At 39.7% G+C, this 19,760-nt stretch overlaps 3 protein-coding genes across 3 annotated transcripts; all 3 read left to right on the top strand.

Moving 5' to 3' along the window:
• The first annotated feature begins 298 nt into the window (after window positions 1–298).
• Window positions 299–4,268, top strand: LOC135236346 (extracellular calcium-sensing receptor-like). Its single transcript, XM_064302649.1, has 6 exons — window positions 299–491; window positions 732–1,023; window positions 1,447–2,241; window positions 2,340–2,567; window positions 2,943–3,066; window positions 3,214–4,268. The coding sequence occupies exons 1-6, from the start codon at window positions 364–366 to the stop codon at window positions 4,125–4,127; spliced, it is 2,481 nt and encodes an 826-aa protein (XP_064158719.1). The 5' UTR covers window positions 299–363; the 3' UTR covers window positions 4,128–4,268.
• A 1,608-nt stretch (window positions 4,269–5,876) lies between these two features.
• On the top strand, window positions 5,877–9,710 carry LOC135236349 (extracellular calcium-sensing receptor-like). The gene is made up of 6 exons (XM_064302651.1): window positions 5,877–6,077; window positions 6,318–6,609; window positions 7,034–7,828; window positions 7,927–8,154; window positions 8,497–8,620; window positions 8,797–9,710. The coding sequence occupies exons 2-6, from the start codon at window positions 6,352–6,354 to the stop codon at window positions 9,708–9,710; spliced, it is 2,319 nt and encodes a 772-aa protein (XP_064158721.1). The 5' UTR covers window positions 5,877–6,077; window positions 6,318–6,351.
• Window positions 9,711–13,491: 3,781 nt separating this feature from the next.
• Window positions 13,492–17,702, top strand: LOC135236725 (extracellular calcium-sensing receptor-like). Its single transcript, XM_064303220.1, has 6 exons — window positions 13,492–13,794; window positions 14,035–14,326; window positions 14,751–15,545; window positions 15,644–15,871; window positions 16,214–16,337; window positions 16,508–17,702. The coding sequence occupies exons 1-6, from the start codon at window positions 13,538–13,540 to the stop codon at window positions 17,416–17,418; spliced, it is 2,607 nt and encodes an 868-aa protein (XP_064159290.1). The 5' UTR covers window positions 13,492–13,537; the 3' UTR covers window positions 17,419–17,702.
• The last annotated feature ends 2,058 nt before the right edge of the window (window positions 17,703–19,760 follow it).

Below are 19,760 nucleotides of genomic sequence, written 5' to 3' on the forward strand. Positions count from 1 at the left end.
TGTGTGTGTGACAAGCACAGGGGAAACAAAAGTATTTCAAAATATTTGTCCATTCGCTTGGTTTTGAAAGGCAACACTTTATATCAATTAAATTGAAAAGAGTTGACATTGATTGCAGTGTTTCTGGGAAATTTACTTTTCTGTTGCCTCTGTTGATTAGTAATTTGCTCTGCACCAACCTGTGTTTCCTGATTATGCCTTTGAGAATCACAGATCAATTGAGAATTAAGAATGCTGTATTTAAACCTGATACACAGCACGGCTGGATCTGAGATGTGCAGTGGGATGGATCTGCAGATCATTCTAATAGCACAAACAGTCCTCTGGGCTGCAGCACAGACTCCACCATGCAGAATACTGGGGATGTCTGCCAAGCCGAGCTTCTATCAACATGGAGACATAAACATCGGCGGGGTCTTCGCCATGCACCAAATTCCCAGGGAAATAACCATCAAATTTGACACCAAACCTGAGCACCTGAAGTGTTCACGGTGAGATTAATTATTAATTAACATGTAGCTACTCAGCGTATTAGTGGTTATTTGACGATATGGTTTTGTGGTAATTCAAACTATGGTAATATAAATTAAATTTCTTACAGAAAAAATACTTAATAGGATACATTAATAATATTCAAGTAATGTGTAAAACTCTAATCTACTGAATAGTCGTTGTAAATTACCCTCCACATGCTTAGCCTGTCAAGCAATAATAAAGCGTGTAATCTCTAGAGTTCTTTTGAGAGAATTCCGGTTGGCCCAGACCATGATCTTTGCCACTGAAGAAATAAACAACAGAACTGACCTCCTCCCAGGTGTATCTCTTGGATATAAGATACACGATTCATGTGCCTCTCCAATATTCGCTTCAAGAGCAGCCATGACTATGATGAATGGTTATGAGGATACATTGTCTGACACATCATGCTCCACACCAGCAGTAGTGCCGGCCATTATCGGGACATCCACTTCTACTAATGCCATTGCAATCGCAGGAACTGTTGGATTATTTCAGATTCCACTGGTAAGAGTTCTTTTACTCCTTTGTATATACTCCCAAGCAGTTATTAATTCACTGATATGTAAGTGAAATGGGAATAGTCATGTCAAGTGTGTATAGGTCCCCAAAGTAGGGCTTTTCTATTGTGAAAATGCAATGGTATAAAACAATTATTGTGGGAAATGTGAAAAAAATGTTAATCTACAATGATACAATAACAAACATAGTTGTCCCATTGGCTTATATCAAGTGATCATGCCAAACACAAAACAGAATTATGATGGATTTGAACTGAAAAGTCCCTAAAATGTTATCCTGGTGATTTTACTAACAGTTTTCTGGATTAAAAAGCAGTTTTGTTTCCAATGTGTCAATTATATGATATCCAGTCTCTCTCTTGCATTCATTATGGTTATGTTTTCATATAGTTTATATTAACATTTTCAGATCAGTCACTTTTCAACATGTGCATGTCTGAGCAATAGAAAAAGGTTCCCCACATTCTTCAGAACCATTCCCAGTGACTATTACCAGAGCAGAGCACTGGCTCAGCTGGTGAAACACTTTGGCTGGATCTGGATAGGAGCAGTGAACAGTGATGATGACTACGGCAACAACGGAATGGCAACATTTACAAAAGCTGCTGAACAGGAAGGGATCTGCATTGAGTATTCTGAGAAATTTCACAGAACAGAGCCAGAGAAATTACTGAAGGTTGTAGATGTTATCAAAAGAGGCACTGCAACGGTAATTGTAGTATTCCTTGGCCAGAGTGAAATGAGCCCGTTTTTGGAGCAGCTGACCTTTCAGAATATTACTGGTTTTCAAATGGTTGGCAGTGAAGGCTGGATAACAGCAAGCAGTCTAGCGTCCCTGAGAAGTTTCCAAACACTGGGAGGATCTATTGGCTTTGCTGTCACCCAAGGCAAAATAAATGGCTTGCAGGAATTTATATTAAAACTCCAGCCTTCCAAGTACCCTAATAACACTGATGTTACAGACTTTTGGGAAGCTGCTTTTCAGTGTTATCTAGGAAATAGAGACGAAAAGCCTCACATTACCCCCTGCACTGGATCGGAGAGCTTGATTGAACTGGAAAATGAATACACTGATGCATCAGAGCTGAGAATCTCCAACAATGTTTACAAAGCAGTATACGCTGTTGCTCATTCTCTACATGACGTGCTCGAATGTACACCCCATCAAGGCTGCACAAACAGTGTGAATACAGAGCCCTGGCAGGTAACTCAATCAGTCCGTCTTACATATTTTTTAGAACCTCCATTACAAACAAAGCCAAGCAAGCATTTCTCTTGGCTGAAATTCTTGTTTCTCCATAGGTACTTAAGGCTCTGAAAAAAGTAAATTTTACTTTGGGAACTGGAGAGAAAGTCTCTTTTGACAGTAATGGGGATCCAGTAGCCAGATATGAGGTGGTTAACTGGCAGCTTGGTCCTGATGGTGCAGTAAAGTTCACAGTGGTCGGCTACTATGATGCTTTTTTACCATCTGGGCAGCAGTTTGTGATGAGACCTGTTAGTATGGTTTGGGCAGGTGGACAAAAAGAGGTAAGTGTCTATGCACTACATGAAACGGTGGTCTGATAACAGGACAGATAACCCTAACCCTAACCCTAACTGTATTCATCTTATTGAATTGAATAAGATAAGGCATTATGGAATAGCTAAGAGTCCAACTCACTAAATAAAAGAAACTTCATATTGGCCTATCCCTTCAAAATGTTTTTCTCATAACAGACTGTAAAATGCTTAGCAGCATACATAAACAAAACTATAGCAGAAAAAAAAAAATCACACATGAATGAGAGATGACTGCATTGTGGAAAGTAATAATGTAAGTAATCATTATAAAGTATTTACACATCATATTGTCCTTTGGTGCTTTGAGTTTAAGAGTTGAAACATCTCGTACAAAATGCACAGAAACCCAGGTCAGTGTGCAGTGAGAGCTGTCCCCCAGGCACCCGGAAGGCTGGGCAGAGAGGAAGGCCTGTCTGCTGCTATGACTGTGTGCCCTGTGCTGAGGGAGAAATCAGCAATGTTACAGGTAATTCAGAGTCAGATTGAAACAGGTTTACACTGAATATTTCAAAATGCATTGTGTACTATGCTGCATCTGCTCATTGAAGTGTACAGGCATAGCTGTAAAAGGGTTTTAATAATGATAATAATAATACTCATTGTTTTCTTACAGATTCTAATGACTGCATTCTGTGTATGGAAGAATACAGGTCAAATGATAAAAAAGATCAATGTGTGTTAAAGGTTGTCGAATTTCTATCCTTTCAAGAAATGATGGGAATCCTGCTTGTTATTTTTTCCATATTTGGAGCATGTATAACTGCCTTTGTGGCTGTGTTGTTCTTCATAAAGAAGGACACACCCATTGTGAAAGCCAACAACTCAGAGCTGAGCTTCCTGCTGCTCTTTTCATTGAAACTGTGTTTCCTTTGCTCTCTTACCTTCATCGGCCGGCCCTCTGAGTGGTCCTGTATGCTGCGCCACACTGCGTTTGGGATCACCTTTGTCCTCTGCATCTCTTGTGTTCTGGGGAAAACAATAGTGGTGTTAATGGCATTCAGGGCTACACTTCCAGGCAGTAATGTCATGAAGTGGTTTGGGCCTCTGCAGCAGAGAATGAGTGTTCTTGCTTTCACTCTCATACAGGTCCTTATTTGTGTGCTTTGGTTAACTATATCCCCTCCATTCCCCAACAAGAACATGAAGCACTACAAAGAAAAGATCATTCTAGAATGTGATGTAGGATCAGCAGTGGGGTTCTGGGCTGTGCTGGGTTATATCGGACTCCTCTCTGTATTGTGCTTTGTTTTAGCTTTTCTGGCTCGTAAGCTGCCTGACAACTTCAATGAAGCCAAATTCATTACATTCAGCATGCTCATATTCTGTGCAGTCTGGATCACCTTTATACCAGCTTATGTCAGCTCACCTGGAAAGTTCACTGTAGCTGTGGAGATATTTGCAATTTTAGCATCTAGTTTTGGCTTGCTATTCTGTATCTTTCTTCCAAAATGTTATATAATATTATTCAGACCTGAGCAAAATACAAGAAAGCATATAATGCGTAAAACAGACACGAAATCCACCTAACATGGTTGTGTACTTATTGTGCTTCGCTTTGGATAAAAACCCCTGCCAAATAAATGTAATGTAAAACTAATGCTTGTAGATTTCTTGTTAGTTGCAGCATTTTGCCCAGAGTTAAAGGCTATCTGGTGACATACCATACATTTTAAAATACAAATGTACAGGAAATAAAATACTTATCAAGTAACATTAATCATGCTTTGGTATGTTTACATCTGCCGATTGACCTATATATTTCCTCATTTACTAACTGCCAACAAATGCTCACTCTTGTTTATGATCTCACAAAAATGGAGAGATATTTGACATCGATGAAGTGATAAGAAAAGTTTATTAGCTTGAGTCAAGTTAATCTAAAAATAAAACAATAGAAATCAAAATATAAGAATTAAAAAGAGGTGCAACTAGCACTAACACTAGGCAGCTAGATATTGTTTTCCAGCTGTATCTGAGGAGGCAAATAATAGGTGAATACTATGTGTGCTTACTAGCTTGGGAAACTAAATAGTATCAGCGAGTCAGCAAGTGTCAAGTCAGTTAGCCACAATGTAATTAATATTGACAAAAGTGAAAGAAAAAAAAGGGAGGGGATGTGACTGGAATCTTCAGAATGCTAGCACTGGAGCTGATCGATTAGATATTATTCAGGAAATGTAGTAGTATTGCTGGATCGGCATTGACAGTTTATGGATGAGGGCAAGTTTGTTTGTAACAGCACAACCAATAATGTGCCATTGCTGGCCTTCAGCCACCGTGTTCACTAAAACACCAACCAGGTCATATTTAGAAGGTACAAATAAAGTACTCATAATAAGACATAACAACCTTTGTTGTTCAAAATTATCATAAGATTCTGCTCTGGAAAAATACAAATAACACTGCAAAATAATAACGTTTCTCACAAAAGGGAATATGTCACTTTGATATTGTGTCTTTAAAAAAGGAAAATGCCTGAAGTTAATCATTCTTAGAACAAAATTGATGTTAATAATATGGTTAACAACAAAATAAATAACATATAATTAAAATGACTAAAATAAAAAAATAAAAAAATAACAATAACACAAAGAAATACGTTTAAGCTGACTGTAAAATCTCGAACACTAAGATACATTAGACTGCTCAATTATGTAGGTATGAACAAATTCAACGAAAAGTGAAATTATTATTACTTATTTCAAATAAATGCTAATTATTTAATCATTTTTGCTTTTTTTTAATACAAAATACATTAAATATTACATTTGTTGCCAAATATTGCATTGATAATCTAAACCCATTTAAAAATGCAACGTTATCATAATTTGGGCCAATGCTCAGTGATTAAATGCAATTGTTTGTGCTGACTTTACATAACAGTTATCATTTATTTAATTCTAAGTAAATACTGAATGCTAATTTAACAAAAAAAGGCCCTCTTAGTCACAGATGCCAAGTCATGTATTCAAAGTGTGTGTATTTGTGTGTGTGTGACAAGCACAGGGGAAACAAAAGTATTTCAAAATATTTGTCCATTCGCTTAATTTTGAAAGGCAACACTTCATATTAATTAAACTGAAAAGAGTTGACAATGATTGCAGTGTTTCTTGGAAATGTAGTTTTCTGTTGCCTCTGTTGATTCGTAATTTGCTCCGCCCCAACCTGTGTTTCATGGATAAGCCTTTGAGAATCACAGATCGATGGAGAATTAAAACTGCTGTATTTAAGCCTGGTACACAGCAGTGCTGCATCTGAGATGTGCAGTGGGATGGATCTGCAGATCATTCTGCTGGCACTAACAGTCCTCTGGGCTGCAGCACAGACTCCACCATGCAGATTACTGGGGAGGGCAGCCAAGCCCAGCTTTTATCAACATGGAGACATCAATATCGGCGGCGTTTTCGCCTTGCACCAAATTCCCGGGGAAATAAGCAACAAATTTGACACCAAACCTGAGCACCTGAAGTGTTCACGGTGAGATTAATCATTAATTAACATGTAGCTACTCAGCATATTAGTGGTTATTTGACGATAAGGTTTTGTAGTTATTCAAACTATGGTAATATCTATAATATTTCTTACAACAAAAATACTTAATAGGATACAATAATAATATTCAAGTAATGTGTAAAACTCTAATCTACTGAACAGTCTTTGTAAATTACCCTCCACATGCTTAGCCTGTCAAGCAATAATAAAGTGTGTATTTTCTAGAGTTATTTTGAGAGAATTCCGGTTGGCCCAGACCATGATCTTTGCCACTGAAGAAATAAACAACAGAACTGACATACTCCCAGGTGTATCTCTTGGATATAAGATACACGATTCATGTGCCTCTCCAATATTCGCTACAAGAGCAGCCATGACTATGATGAATGGTTATGAGGATACATTGTCTGACACATCATGCTCCACACCAGCAGTAGTGCCGGCCATTATCGGGACATCCATTTCTACTAATGCCATTGCAATCGCAGGAACTGTTGGATTATTTCAGATTCCACTGGTAAGAGTTCTTTTACTCCTTTGTATATACTCCCAAGCAGTTATTAATTCACTGATATGTAAGTGAAATGAGAATAGTCATGTCAAGTGTGTATAGGTCCCCAAAGTAGAGCTTTTCTATTGTGAAAATGCAATGGTATAAAACAATTATTGTGGGAAATGTGAAAACAATGTTCATCTATAATGATACAATAACAAACATAGTTGTCCCATCAACTTATTCCAACTGATCATGCCAAACACAAAACAGAATTACAATGGATTTGAACTGAAAAGTCCCTAAAATGTTATCCTGATGATTTGCAAACTGTTTTCTGGTTAAAAAAAAAAAGTTTTGTTTCCACTTTGTCAACTATATGATATCCAGTCTCTCTCTCGCATTCATTATGGTTATGTTTTCATACAGTTTATGTTAACATTTTCAGATCAGTCACTTTTCAACATGTGCATGTCTGAGCAATAGAAAAAGGTTCCCCACATTCTTCAGAACCATTCCCAGTGACTATTACCAGAGCAGAGCACTGGCTCAGCTGGTGAAGAATTTTGGCTGGACCTGGATAGGAGCAGTGAACAGTGATGATGATTACGGAAATAATGGGATGGCCACATTTACAAAAGCTGCTCAACAGGAAGGGATCTGCATTGAGTATTCTGAAAAATTTCACATAACAGAGGCAGAGAAATTACTGAAGGTTGTAGATGTTATCAAACGAGGCACTGCAAAGGTAATTGTAGCATTCCTTGGTCAGGGTGAAATGATCCCGTTATTGGAGCAGCTGGCCTTTCAGAATATTACTGGTATTCAAATGGTTGGCAGTGAAGGCTGGATAACATCAAGCAGTATAGCATCACCAAGCAGTTTCAGAACACTGGGAGGATCTATTGGCTTTGCTATCACCCAAGGCAAAATAAATGGCTTGCAAGAATTTCTATTAAAACTTCAGCCGTCCAATTACCCAAATAACACTGATGTTACAGACTTTTGGGAAGCTGCTTTTCAGTGTAACCTCAGAAATGGAGACGAAAAGACTCACATTACTCCCTGCACTGGATCTGAGAGCTTGATTGAACTGGAAAATGCATACACTGATATAACAGAGCTGAGAATCTCCAACAATGTCTACAAAGCAGTATATGCAGTTGCTCATTCTCTACATGACCTGCTGGCATGTACACCCCATCAAGGCTGCACAAACAGTGTGAATACAGAGCCCTGGCAGGTAACTCAATCAGCCGGTCTTACATAGTTATTAAAACCTCCATTATGAACAAAGCCAAGGAAGCATTTCTCTTGGCTAAAATCCTTGTTTCTCTATAGGTACTAAGGGCTCTGGAAAACGTCAATTTTACATTGGGAACTGAAGAAAAGGTCTCTTTTGACAGTAATGGGGATCCAGTAGCCAGATATGAGGTGGTGAATTGGCAGCTTGGTCCTGATGGTGCAGTAAAGTTCAGAGTGGTCGGTGACTATGATGATTCTTTACCGTCTGGGCAGCAGTTTGTGATGAGACCTGTTCGTATGGTTTGGGCAGGTGGGCAAAAAGAGGTAAGTGTTTATGCACAACATGAAACGGTGGTCTGATAACAGCACAGATACTTGTATTCATCTTTCTGCGTTGAATAAGTTAAAGCATTAGGTAATAGCTAAGAGTCCAACTCACTAAATAGAAGAACCAGCATAATGTCCTGTCCTTATTCTCTTACCAGACTGTAAATGGCTTAGCGACATAAATAAATATAACTATAACAGAAAAAGAAATCACACACGCATGAGGGATGACTGTACTGTGAAAAGTAATAATATAAGTAATTATTATAAAGTATTTACACATATTGTCCTTTGGTGCTTTGAGTTTAAGAGTTGAAACATCTTGTACATCATGCACAGAAACCCAGGTCAGTGTGCAGTGAGAGCTGTCCCCCAGGCACCCGGAAGGCTGTGCAGAGAGGAAGGCCTGCCTGCTGCTATGATTGTGTGCCTTGCAATCAGGGAGAAATCAGCAATATTACAGGTAATTCAGAGTCAGCTTGAAACAGGTTTACACTGAATATATCAAAGTGGTGCACTGTGTACTGTGCTGCATCTGCTCATTGTAGTGTGCAGGCATAGCTGCAAAGGGTTTTATTATTAATAATAATAATAATAATAATAATAATAATAATAATAATACTCATTGTTTTCTTACAGATTCTAATGACTGCATTCTGTGTCTGGAAGAATACAGGTCAAATGCTAAAAGAGATCAATGTGTGTTAAAGGTTGTCGAATTTCTATCCTTTCAAGAAATGATGGGGGTCATGCTTGTTATTTTTTCCGTATTTGGAGCATGTATAACTGCATTTGTGGCTGTGCTGTTCTTTAAAAAGAAAGACACACCTATTGTGAAATCCAACAACTCAGAGCTGAGTTTCCTGCTGCTCTTTTCATTGAAACTGTGTTTCCTTTGCTCTCTTACCTTCATCGGTCGGCCCTCTGAGTGGTCCTGTATGCTGCGCCACACTGCGTTTGGGATCACCTTTGTCCTCTGCATCTCCTGTGTTTTGGGAAAAACAATAGTGGTGTTAATGGCCTTCAGGGCTACACTTCCAGGCAGTAATGTCATGAAGTGGTTTGGGCCTCTGCAGCAGAGACTGAGTGTTCTTGCGTTCACTCTCATACAGGTCCTTATTTGTGTGCTTTGGTTAACAATATCCCCTCCATTCCCCAACAAGAACATGAAGCACTACAAAGAAAAGATCATTCTAGAATGTGATGTAGGATCAGCAGTGGGGTTCTGGGCTGTGCTGGGTTATATTGGGCTCCTCTCTATATTGTGCTTTGTTTTAGCTTTTCTGGCTCGTAAGCTGCCTGATAACTTCAATGAAGCCAAGTACATCACATTCAGCATGCTAATATTCTGTGCAGTCTGGATCACCTTTATACCAGCTTATGTCAGCTCACCTGGAAAATTCACTGTAGCTGTGGAAATATTTGCAATTTTAGCATCTAGTTTTGGCTTGCTGTTCTGTATCTTTCTTCCAAAATGTTATATAATTTTATTCAGACCTGAGCAAAATACTAGAAAACATATAATGGGTAAAACAGATGTGAAATCTCAGTGATTGCCCACACCATTTAATACCCAAGAGAACTGTATAGAATACTGGACAATAGTCATCTGTCAAATAAGAATGCAATGTCTTAACTTACATGAGGTTCACAAGATAATACTTTAAATAATAATTTAAAGTAATGTTCCTGAATACATTTTCACTAAAGGAACTTCACCAAATTTGTGGCTCACTTATTTTCAACATTACAACTTGTTCATTCAATTGTGGAAAAAAGACAATTCATTCACATAATTTGCAGAGTTATGACACGTTCTTGCACCGAATACTGATACAATTAAAATGTTTAAGGAATATACCATGACAATCTGTCGATTCTTATAAGCTGCTTTAATTCACAGCCTTATAAAATGTTTCAGAACTTCAGCGTTTAAGGGTCATACTCCTGTGAATACTCCTGTCAGACGCCAGCGTGACACCCCTGGGAGGGAGATGTGGCAGTGCCGGGGAACACCGTTGGTTGCCGCATGGAGAGAGAGAGAAAGCGCACCCACACAAACATGAAATAAAATGTGTCATCTTCACCCTTCCCCCTCACGGGTTCCAGGCAAAAACTATTAACTAAAGCAACAAACTAAAATAAAAAAAAAGAAAGCAAAAGCGAGCAGCAACTTTTCAGTTCCCCGCTCGTAGCTGGCCAGATTTTCACCTGGCCAGCTCCTCCTACCTTTCAGCAGTGGTTCACTTCTTCCCGTCCTGTTAAAAGAAACAAAACTTAACCCTTGTGTGGTGTTCATGTTTTTGTTACTCATCCAATGGTGAACCCACAACATTATTGGGTTTCTACATACAGCCATAACAATTTATGTTAAAATACTTAACAGATGTTGACTTTATCTCAATTACAAGCAATATAGACAGCATATATGGTTAATATATGCCATTTACCTCTGCTAGATCACATTTATCAATGAAAGTGCAATTAGTTTTTTGTATTAAAATGTGATTTTTGGGGAAAAAAATCAATTATCAAGACATGGGTGGAATAAATCATGTTTAACATGAACAAACATAAATGAAACAAGGTTTCTGTCACTATTGGTGTTTATTGTTTGAACTGAACAAATTGCAAAGACAAATTTTACATACGGTATTTTATGGAAATGATAAACGAGCCCCATTGAACACAAATTCATGACGGTCTACACACCACATGAGGGACAGAGTTTTACTGTGTGTGTGTGTTGCAAATGTATTTCTTTCTTCTTGTCTCCTCTGGATTTGAGGTCTTGCCCTGCCCAGCTCCTCGAGAAAGAGCCGTCTCCTCTGGAGCTCCCCTCTGTTCCAATCTGGGCTGGTCTTGGGGCTGGTGGCTGACGGGCTGGTCTTGGGGCAGGCTGATGGTCAATCTCATCTTCTCCTTCAAACTCACTGTCAGACTCCAAGTTGACAGAGACATAATCCTCATATTTGGAAAATGTTTCATCTTCAAAAGTGGAAGACACACCTTCCACTTCAGCTTCTCTCTCTTCTAAAATGATTTCTAAGGCCCTCTGAGCAGATTCTTTTTTCCATACTGATTGATTGTGGTAAGAAGCCACACACGCAAAGCTATTTATTTGTTGTGTCCCTCCCCCAATTTGCAGTTGGGGTAGAGTGTGAGAAAATATTGAATATTTAGAATGTTTTGAAATAACATTGTGGAGGTTCCCACAAGACATTGTGTAGTTTCACACACTACAGAGGGTAAAGATTGCAGGAAAAGCAGTAGTAGACAGGATCTTGGTGCTTGAAATGTAACAATGTAACAACCTTGTCTGTGTGTGTGTAGTTTCACACACTACAGAGGGTATAGTGTGTGGGAAAAGTGGGAGCAGACAGGTTCTTGGAGCTGTGTTGAAACCTTGTGTGTGTGTGTGTATGTTGTCCACAGAGAAACTGGGAAGTGATTTCTGATTTTGAAAAGAAAAGAAATAAGAATCTTTATGAACTGTGAGTGTGTGTGTGGGGATGGGGGTAGGGGGAAGACAGAGTGAAGGTACGCAGCAAACTTTTTTGTTTCATTTTTACCATGCTGACTTGTTTTCACCAACAAGTTCCACACTTTTATTGCCCTCGGGTCCAGTGGACCCGAACACCACATATGTAATATAAATGTGTAGGGGGGGGGTGCACAGTGTGCACCCAATAATAATGTGGACTTTTACATGTTCTTCGCAGAAAATGAGCCAAGGCCAATGAGTCTCAGGTAGAAAAAATAATTCATTGTATCATTTTTCTTTTAGTAAACATTGAAAACGGGTCCCACAGACCCGAACACCACACAAGGGTTAGATAAACTCGCTCTCGGTGTGAGTTCCCGGTCTTGGCCCCAAACTGTGGAGAGAAGCACACCTTTCAGCACCTGGGCTGATCAGCTAATGCAGCCCAGGTGCGTGTGCTCTCTCCACCAGCCAGCACAACGAGACCAATCCGCCTCTCCGGCGGACCGAATGAGACACACCTCCAAACCAAGAATTCAGCCGAAGACCAATTCAGTTTATGCTGAGACCGCTCCCTCCCAGGTTTCAGCACCAAATGTCATACACCAGCATGACACCCCTGGGAGGGAGATATGGCAGGTGCCAGAGAACACCATTGGTTGCCACATGGAGAGAGAGAGAGCGTACCCACACAAACACAAAATAAAATAAACTGACACCATCACCCTTCCCCTTCACAGGTTCCAGGAAAAAACAATAAACTGAAACAACAAGCTAAAATAACAAAGACAAAAGAAAGTAAAACTGTGCAACCGCTTTTCTGTGTGCCGCCCGTAGCTGTCTCGCCTTCCCAGCCGGCTCCAACTCCTCCAGCATCCCAGCTGGGGATTTCTTCTTTTGGTCTTCCCTTTTTCCTGTTTCCCTGGCCTATACAGCTCCACCATAGCCTCCCCCTCCATGTCAGGTTGAGCTCTAGTTCCCCCAACTTCCAGAGCAACCACTGAATTATGACAAATGACCACTTGTTTGAACCTAGCCTCCTCCACCAACCAAATCAATCACAAATTTGGCAGCCATCTGGAGCTGGGAGATACTGATTTCAAATCCTACTCTTTAGATGTCAGGATCTCTGGAGTCATCTGTAAACACGCCTCATTCCTGTCTTAGAACCACACATACTGGGTCTCTGCCCCTTCCTTCTTAAGTTTATCAAATAAATCTACAGTATATCGACATCTGGCCAGAATCATCGAAAGGGGGCCTGATTTCTCCTTTCTCCTGATTACTTCTTTACATTACTTTGGATTACAGGCATGGTGACTCTCTCTCTCTCTCTCTCTCTATATATATATATATATATATAATTATTTTTCTCAGCATTATGCTGTATTGTGTGTGTGTGTGTGTGTGTGTGTGGGGGGTGGGGGGGGGGGGGGGTTATTTGGCCTGTCTTGTAATACTTGAGGGACAGGGGGAAAGTTGTAACCCCCCAATGCCCCCCTCCCACCTCCCCATGCCCTTGAATGAGACTGTAAATGAGTTCATATACTGCATGTCACATCCATCGATAACTACGTCATGGATATATTTCTAATTTTGTCATGCCCACTTCTGAAACTTTGTATGTAAAACACAAATAATTCATTACAAATTCTTTGCTGAAAAATAGTGGAAAAAATTAGAAACAATATTAATAGTGCCTTGAAGACGGGATGGCTCAAAGACAGCACAATCTTTCACCCAAAATCCAATAGTTAACTTGAAAAGATTTCATATATCCTCAGAATTGTGTTTACATTTGGTATGACTTCTCTGCCAATATAACCCCCCAATTTCCCTTATCCTGGGACTCAGGCATGCCTCTGAGAATCATAAATTGATGGAGAATTTAAGTGGATGTATTTAAACCTGGTACACAGCAGTGCTGGATCTGAGATGTGCAGTGGGATGGATCTGCAGATCATTCTGCTGGCACTAACAGTCCTCTGGGCTGCAGCACAGGCTCCACCATGCAGATTACTGGGGAGGGCAGCCAAGCCCAGCTTCTATCAACATGGAGACATCAATATCGGCGGCGTTTTCGCCTTGCACCGAATTCCCGGGGAAATAAGCAACAAATTTGACACCAAACCTGAGCACCTGAAGTGTTCACGGTGAGATTAATCATTAATTAACATGTAGCTACTCAGCGTATTAGTGGTTATTTGACGATAAGGTTTTGTAGTTATTCAAACTATGGTAATATCTATAATATTTCTTACAACAAAAATACTTAATAGGATACAATAATAATATTCAAGTAATGTGTAAAACTCTAATTTACTGAACAGTCTTTGTAAATTACCCTCCACATGCTTAGCTTGTCAAGCAATAATAAAGTGTGTATTTTCTAGAGTTATTTTGAGAGAATTCCGGTTGGCCCAGACCATGATCTTTGCCACTGAAGAAATAAACAACAGAACTGACATCCTCCCAGGTGTATCTCTTGGATATAAGATACACGATTCATGTGCCTCTCCAATATTCGCTACAAGAGCAGCCATGACTATGATGAATGGTTATGAGGATACATTGTCTGACACATCATGCTCCACACCAGCAGTAGTGCCGGCCATTATCGGGACATCCATTTCTACTAATGCCATTGCAATCGCAGGAACTGTTGGATTATTTCAGATTCCACTGGTAAGAGTTCTTTTACTCCTTTGTATATACTCCCAAGCAGTTATTAATTCACTGATATGTAAGTGAAATGAGAATAGTCATGTCAAGTGTGTATAGGTCCCCAAAGTAGAGCTTTTCTATTGTGAAAATGCAATGGTATAAAACAATTATTGTGGGAAATGTGAAAACAATGTTCATCTATAATGATACAATAACAAACATAGTTGTCCCATCAACTTATTCCAACTGATCATGCCAAACACAAAACAGAATTACAATGGATTTGAACTGAAAAGTCCCTAAAATGTTATCCTGATGATTTGCAAACTGTTTTCTGGTTAAAAAAAAAAAGTTTTGTTTCCACTTTGTCAACTATATGATATCCAGTCTCTCTCTCGCATTCATTATGGTTATGTTTTCATACAGTTTATGTTAACATTTTCAGATCAGTCACTTTTCAACATGTGCATGTCTGAGCAATAGAAAAAGGTTCCCCACATTCTTCAGAACCATTCCCAGTGACTATTACCAGAGCAGAGCACTGGCTCAGCTGGTGAAGAATTTTGGCTGGACCTGGATAGGAGCAGTGAACAGTGATGATGATTACGGAAATAATGGGATGGCCACATTTACAAAAGCTGCTCAACAGGAAGGGATCTGCATTGAGTATTCTGAAAAATTTCACATAACAGAGGCAGAGAAATTACTGAAGGTTGTAGATGTTATCAAAAGAGGCACTGCAAAGGTAATTGTAGCATTCCTTGGTCAGGGTGAAATGATCCTGTTATTGGAGCAGCTGGCCTTTCAGAATATTACTGGTTTTCAAATGGTTGGCAGCGAAGGCTGGATAACATCAAGCAGTATAGCATCACCAAGCAGTTTCAGAACACTGGGAGGATCTATTGGCTTTGCTATCACCCAAGGCAAAATAAATGGCTTGCAAGAATTTCTATTAAAACTTCAGCCGTCCAATTACCCAAATAACACTGATGTTACAGACTTTTGGGAAGCTGCTTTTCAGTGTAACCTCAGAAATGGAGACGAAAAGACTCACATTACTCCCTGCACTGGATCTGAGAGCTTGATTGAACTGGAAAATGCATACACTGATATAACAGAGCTGAGAATCTCCAACAATGTTTACAAAGCAGTATATGCAGTTGCTCATTCTCTACATGACCTGCTGGCATGTACACCCCATCAAGGCTGCACAAACAGTGTGAAAACAGAGCCCTGGCAGGTAACTCAATCAGCCCGTCTTACATAGTTATTAAAACATCCATTATGAACAAAGCCAAGCAAGCATTTCTCTTGGCTGAAATCCTTGTTTCTCTACAGGTACTTAGGGCTCTGAAAAAAGTCAATTTTACTTTGGGAACTGGAGAAAAAGTCTCTTTTGATAGTAATGGGGATCCGGTAGCCAGATATGAGGTGGTGAATTGGCAGCTTGGTCCTGATGGTGCAGTAAAGTTCAGAGTGGTCGGCTACTATGATGATTCTTTACCGTCTGGGCAGCAGTTTGTGATGAGACCTGTTAGTATGGTTTGGGCAGGTGGGCAAAAAGAGGTAAGTGTTTATGCACAACATGAAACGGTGGTCTGATAACAGCACAGATACCTGTATTCATCTTTCTGCGTTGAATAAGTTAAAGCATTAGGTAATAGCTAAGAGTCCAACTCACTAAATAGAAGAACCAGCATAATGTCCTGTCCTTATTCTCTTACAAGACTGTAAATGGCTTAGCGACATAAATAAATATAACTATAACAGAAAAAGAAATCACACATGCATGAGGGATGACTGTACTGTGAAAAGTAATAATATAAGTAATTATTATAAAGTATTTACACATATTGTCCTTTGGTGCTTTGAGTTTAAGAGTTGAAACATCTTGTACATCATGCACAGAAACCCAGGTCAGTGTGCAGTGAGAGCTGTCCCCCAGGCACCCGGAAGGCTGTGCAGAGAGGAAGGCCTGTCTGTTGCTATGATTGTGTGCCTTGCAATCAGGGAGAAATCAGCAATATTACAGGTAATTCAGAGTCAGCTTGAAACAGGTTTACACTGAATATATCAAAGTGGTGCATTGTGTACTGTGCTGCATCTGCTCATTGTAGTGTGCAGGCATAGCTGCAAAGGGTTTTAATAATAATAATAATAATAATAATAATAATAATAATAATACTCATTGTTTTCTTACAGATTCTAATGACTGCATTCTGTGTCTGGAAGAATACAGGTCAAATGCTAAAAGAGATCAATGTGTGTTAAAGGTTGTCGAATTTCTATCCTTTCAAGAAATGATGGGGGGCATGCTTGTTATTTTTTCCATATTTGGAGCATGTATAACTGCATTTGTGGCTGTGCTGTTCTTTAAAAAGAAAGACACACCTATTGTGAAATCCAACAACTCAGAGCTGAGTTTCCTGCTGCTCTTTTCATTGAAACTGTGTTTCCTTTGCTCTCTTACCTTCATCGGCCGGCCCTCTGAGTGGTCCTGTATGCTGCGCCACACTGCGTTTGGGATCACCTTTGTCCTCTGCATCTCTGTGTTTGGGAAAACAATAGTGGTGTTAATGGCCTTCAGGGCTACACTTCCAGGCAGTAATGTCATGAAGTGGTTTGGGCCTCTGCAGCAGAGACTGAGTGTTCTTGCTTTCACTCTCATACAGGTCCTTATTTGTGTGCTTTGGTTAACAATATCCCCTCCATTCCCCAACAAGAACATGAAGCACTACAAAGAAAAGATCATTCTAGAATGTGATGTAGGATCAGCAGTGGGGTTCTGGGCTGTGCTGGGTTATATTGGTCTCCTCTCTATATTGTGCTTTGTTTTAGCTTTTCTGGCTCGTAAGCTGCCTGATAACTTCAATGAAGCCAAGTACATCACATTCAGCATGCTCATATTCTGTGCAGTCTGGATCACCTTCATACCAGCTTATGTCAGCTCACCTGGAAAGTTCACTGTAGCTGTGGAAATATTTGCAATTTTAGCATCTAGTTTTGGCTTGCTGTTCTGTATCTTTCTTCCAAAATGTTATATAATTTTATTCAGACCTGAGCAAAATACTAGAAAACATATAATGGGTAAAACAGATGTGAAATCTCAGTGATTGCCCACACCATTTAATACCCAAGAGAACTGTATAGGATACTGGACAATAGAGTCATCTGTCAAATAAGAATGCAATGTCTTAACTTACATGAGGTTCACAAGAAATATATATTTGAAAGTAATGTTCCTGAATCCATTTTCACTAAAGGAACTTCACCAAATTTGTGGCTCACTTATTTTCAACATTACAACTTGTTCATTAAATTGTGGAAAAAAGACAATTCATTCACATAATTTGCAGAGTTATGACACGTTCTTGCACCGAATACTGATACAATTAAAATGTTTAAGGAATATACCATGACAATCTGTCGATTCTTATAAGCTGCTTTAATTCACAGCCTTATAAAATGTTTCAGAACTTCAGCGTTTAAGGGTCATACTCCTGTGAATACTCCTGTCAGACGCCAGCGTGACACCCCTGGGAGGGAGATGTGGCAGTGCCGGGGAACACCGTTGGTTGCTGCATGGAGAGAGAGAGCCCGCACCCACACAAACATGAAATAAAATGTGTCATCTTCACCCTTCCCCCTCACGGGTTCCAGGCAAAAACAATTAACTAAAGCAACAAACTAAAATAAAAGACAAGAAAGCAAAAGCGAGCAGCAACTTTTCAGTTCCCCGCTCGTAGCTGGCCAGATTTTCACCTGGCCAGCTCCTCCTACCTTTCAGCAGTGGTTCACTTCTTCCCGTCCTGTTAAAAGAAACAAAACTTAACCCTTGTGTGGTGTTCATGTTTTTGTTACTCATCCAATGGTGAACCCACAACATTATTGGGTTTCTACATACAGCCATAACAATTTATGTTGAAATACTTAACAGATGTTGACTTTATCTCAATTACAAGCAATATAGACAGCATATATGGTTAATATATGCCATTTACCTCTGCTAGATCACATTTATCAATGAAAGTGCAATTCGTTTTTTGTATTAAAATGTGATTTTTGGGGAAAAAATCAATTATCAAGACACGGGTGGAATAAATCATGTTTAGCATGAACAAACATAAATGAAACAAGGTTTCTGTCACTATTGGTGTTTATTGTTTGAACTGAACAAATTGCAAAGACATATTTTACATACGGTATTTTATGGAAATGATAAACGAGCCCCATTGAACACAAATTCATGACGGTCTACACACCACATGAGGGACAGAGTTTTACTGTGTGTGTGTGTGTTGCAAATGTATTTCTTTCTTCTTGTCTTCTCTGGATTTGAGGTCTTGCCCTGCCCAGCTCCTCGAGAAAGAGCCGTCTCCTCTGGAGCTCCCCTCTGTTCCAGTCTGGGCTGGTCTTGGGGCTGGTTGCTGACGGGCTGGTCTTGGGGCAGGCTGATGGTCAATCTCATCCTCTCCTTCAAACTCACTGTCAGACTCCAAGTTGACAGAGACATGATCCTCATATTTGGAAAATGTTTCATCTTCAAAAGTGGAAGACACACCTTCCACTTCAGCTTCTCTCTCTTCTAAAATGATTTCTAAGGCCCTCTGAGCAGATTCTTTTTTCCATACTGATTGATTGTGGTAAGAAGCCACACACGCAAAGCTATTTATTTGTTGTGTCCCTCCCCCAATTTGCAGTTGGGGTAGAGTGTGAGAAAATATTGAATATTTAGAATGTTTTGAAATAACATTGTGGAGGTTCCCACAAGACATTGTGTAGTTTCACACACTACAGAGGGTAAAGATTGCAGGAAAAGCAGTAGTAGACAGGATCTTGGTGCTTGAAATGTAATAATGTTACAACCTTGTCTGTGTGTGTGTAGTTTCACACACTACAGAGGGTATAGTGTGTGGGAAAAGTGGGAGCAGACAGGTTCTTGGAGCTGTGTTGAAACCTTGTGTGTGTGTGTGTATGTTGTCCACAGAGAAACTGGGAAGTGATTTCTGATTTTGAAAAGAAAAGAAATAAGAATCTTTATGAACTGTGAGTGTGTGTGTGGGGATGGGGGTAGGGGGAAGACAGAGTGAAGGTACGCAGCAAACTTTTTTGTTTCATTTTTACCATGCTGACTTGTTTTCACCAACAAGTTCCACACTTTTAATGCCCTTGGGTCCAGTGGACCCGAACACCACATATGTAATATAAATGTGTAGGGGGGGTGCACAGTGTGCACTCAATAATAATGTGGACTTTTACATGTTCTTCGCAGAAAATGAGCCAAGGCCAATGAGTCTCAGGTAGAAAAAATAATTAATTGTATCATTTTTCTTTTAGTAAACATTGAAAACGGGTCCCACAGACCCGAACACCACACAAGGGTTAGATAAACTCGCTCTCGGTGTGAGTTCCCGGTCTTGGCCCCAAACTGTGGAGAGAAGCACACCTTTCAGCA

This window comes from Anguilla rostrata, chromosome 12, assembly GCF_018555375.3.
Source record: "Anguilla rostrata isolate EN2019 chromosome 12, ASM1855537v3, whole genome shotgun sequence".
Classification (NCBI taxonomy): Eukaryota; Metazoa; Chordata; class Actinopteri; order Anguilliformes; family Anguillidae; genus Anguilla; species Anguilla rostrata.

Bases quoted from the DNA above. Each gene is read 5' to 3' on its own strand.
- LOC135236346 (XM_064302649.1), top strand. From the start codon at position 364: ATGTCTGCCAAGCCGAGCTTCTATCAACATGGAGACATAAACATCGGC. The intron at 492-731 runs GTGAGATTAATT...TGTAATCTCTAG, and splicing joins GAGCACCTGAAGTGTTCACG to AGTTCTTTTGAGAGAATTCC. The intron at 3,067-3,213 runs GTAATTCAGAGT...GTTTTCTTACAG, and splicing joins AGAAATCAGCAATGTTACAG to ATTCTAATGACTGCATTCTG.
- LOC135236349 (XM_064302651.1), top strand. From the start codon at position 6,352: ATGATCTTTGCCACTGAAGAAATAAACAACAGAACTGACATACTCCCA. The intron at 8,155-8,496 runs GTAAGTGTTTAT...CATCATGCACAG, and splicing joins GGGCAGGTGGGCAAAAAGAG to AAACCCAGGTCAGTGTGCAG. The intron at 8,621-8,796 runs GTAATTCAGAGT...GTTTTCTTACAG, and splicing joins AGAAATCAGCAATATTACAG to ATTCTAATGACTGCATTCTG.
- LOC135236725 (XM_064303220.1), top strand. From the start codon at position 13,538: ATGTATTTAAACCTGGTACACAGCAGTGCTGGATCTGAGATGTGCAGT. The intron at 13,795-14,034 runs GTGAGATTAATC...TGTATTTTCTAG, and splicing joins GAGCACCTGAAGTGTTCACG to AGTTATTTTGAGAGAATTCC. The intron at 15,872-16,213 runs GTAAGTGTTTAT...CATCATGCACAG, and splicing joins GGGCAGGTGGGCAAAAAGAG to AAACCCAGGTCAGTGTGCAG.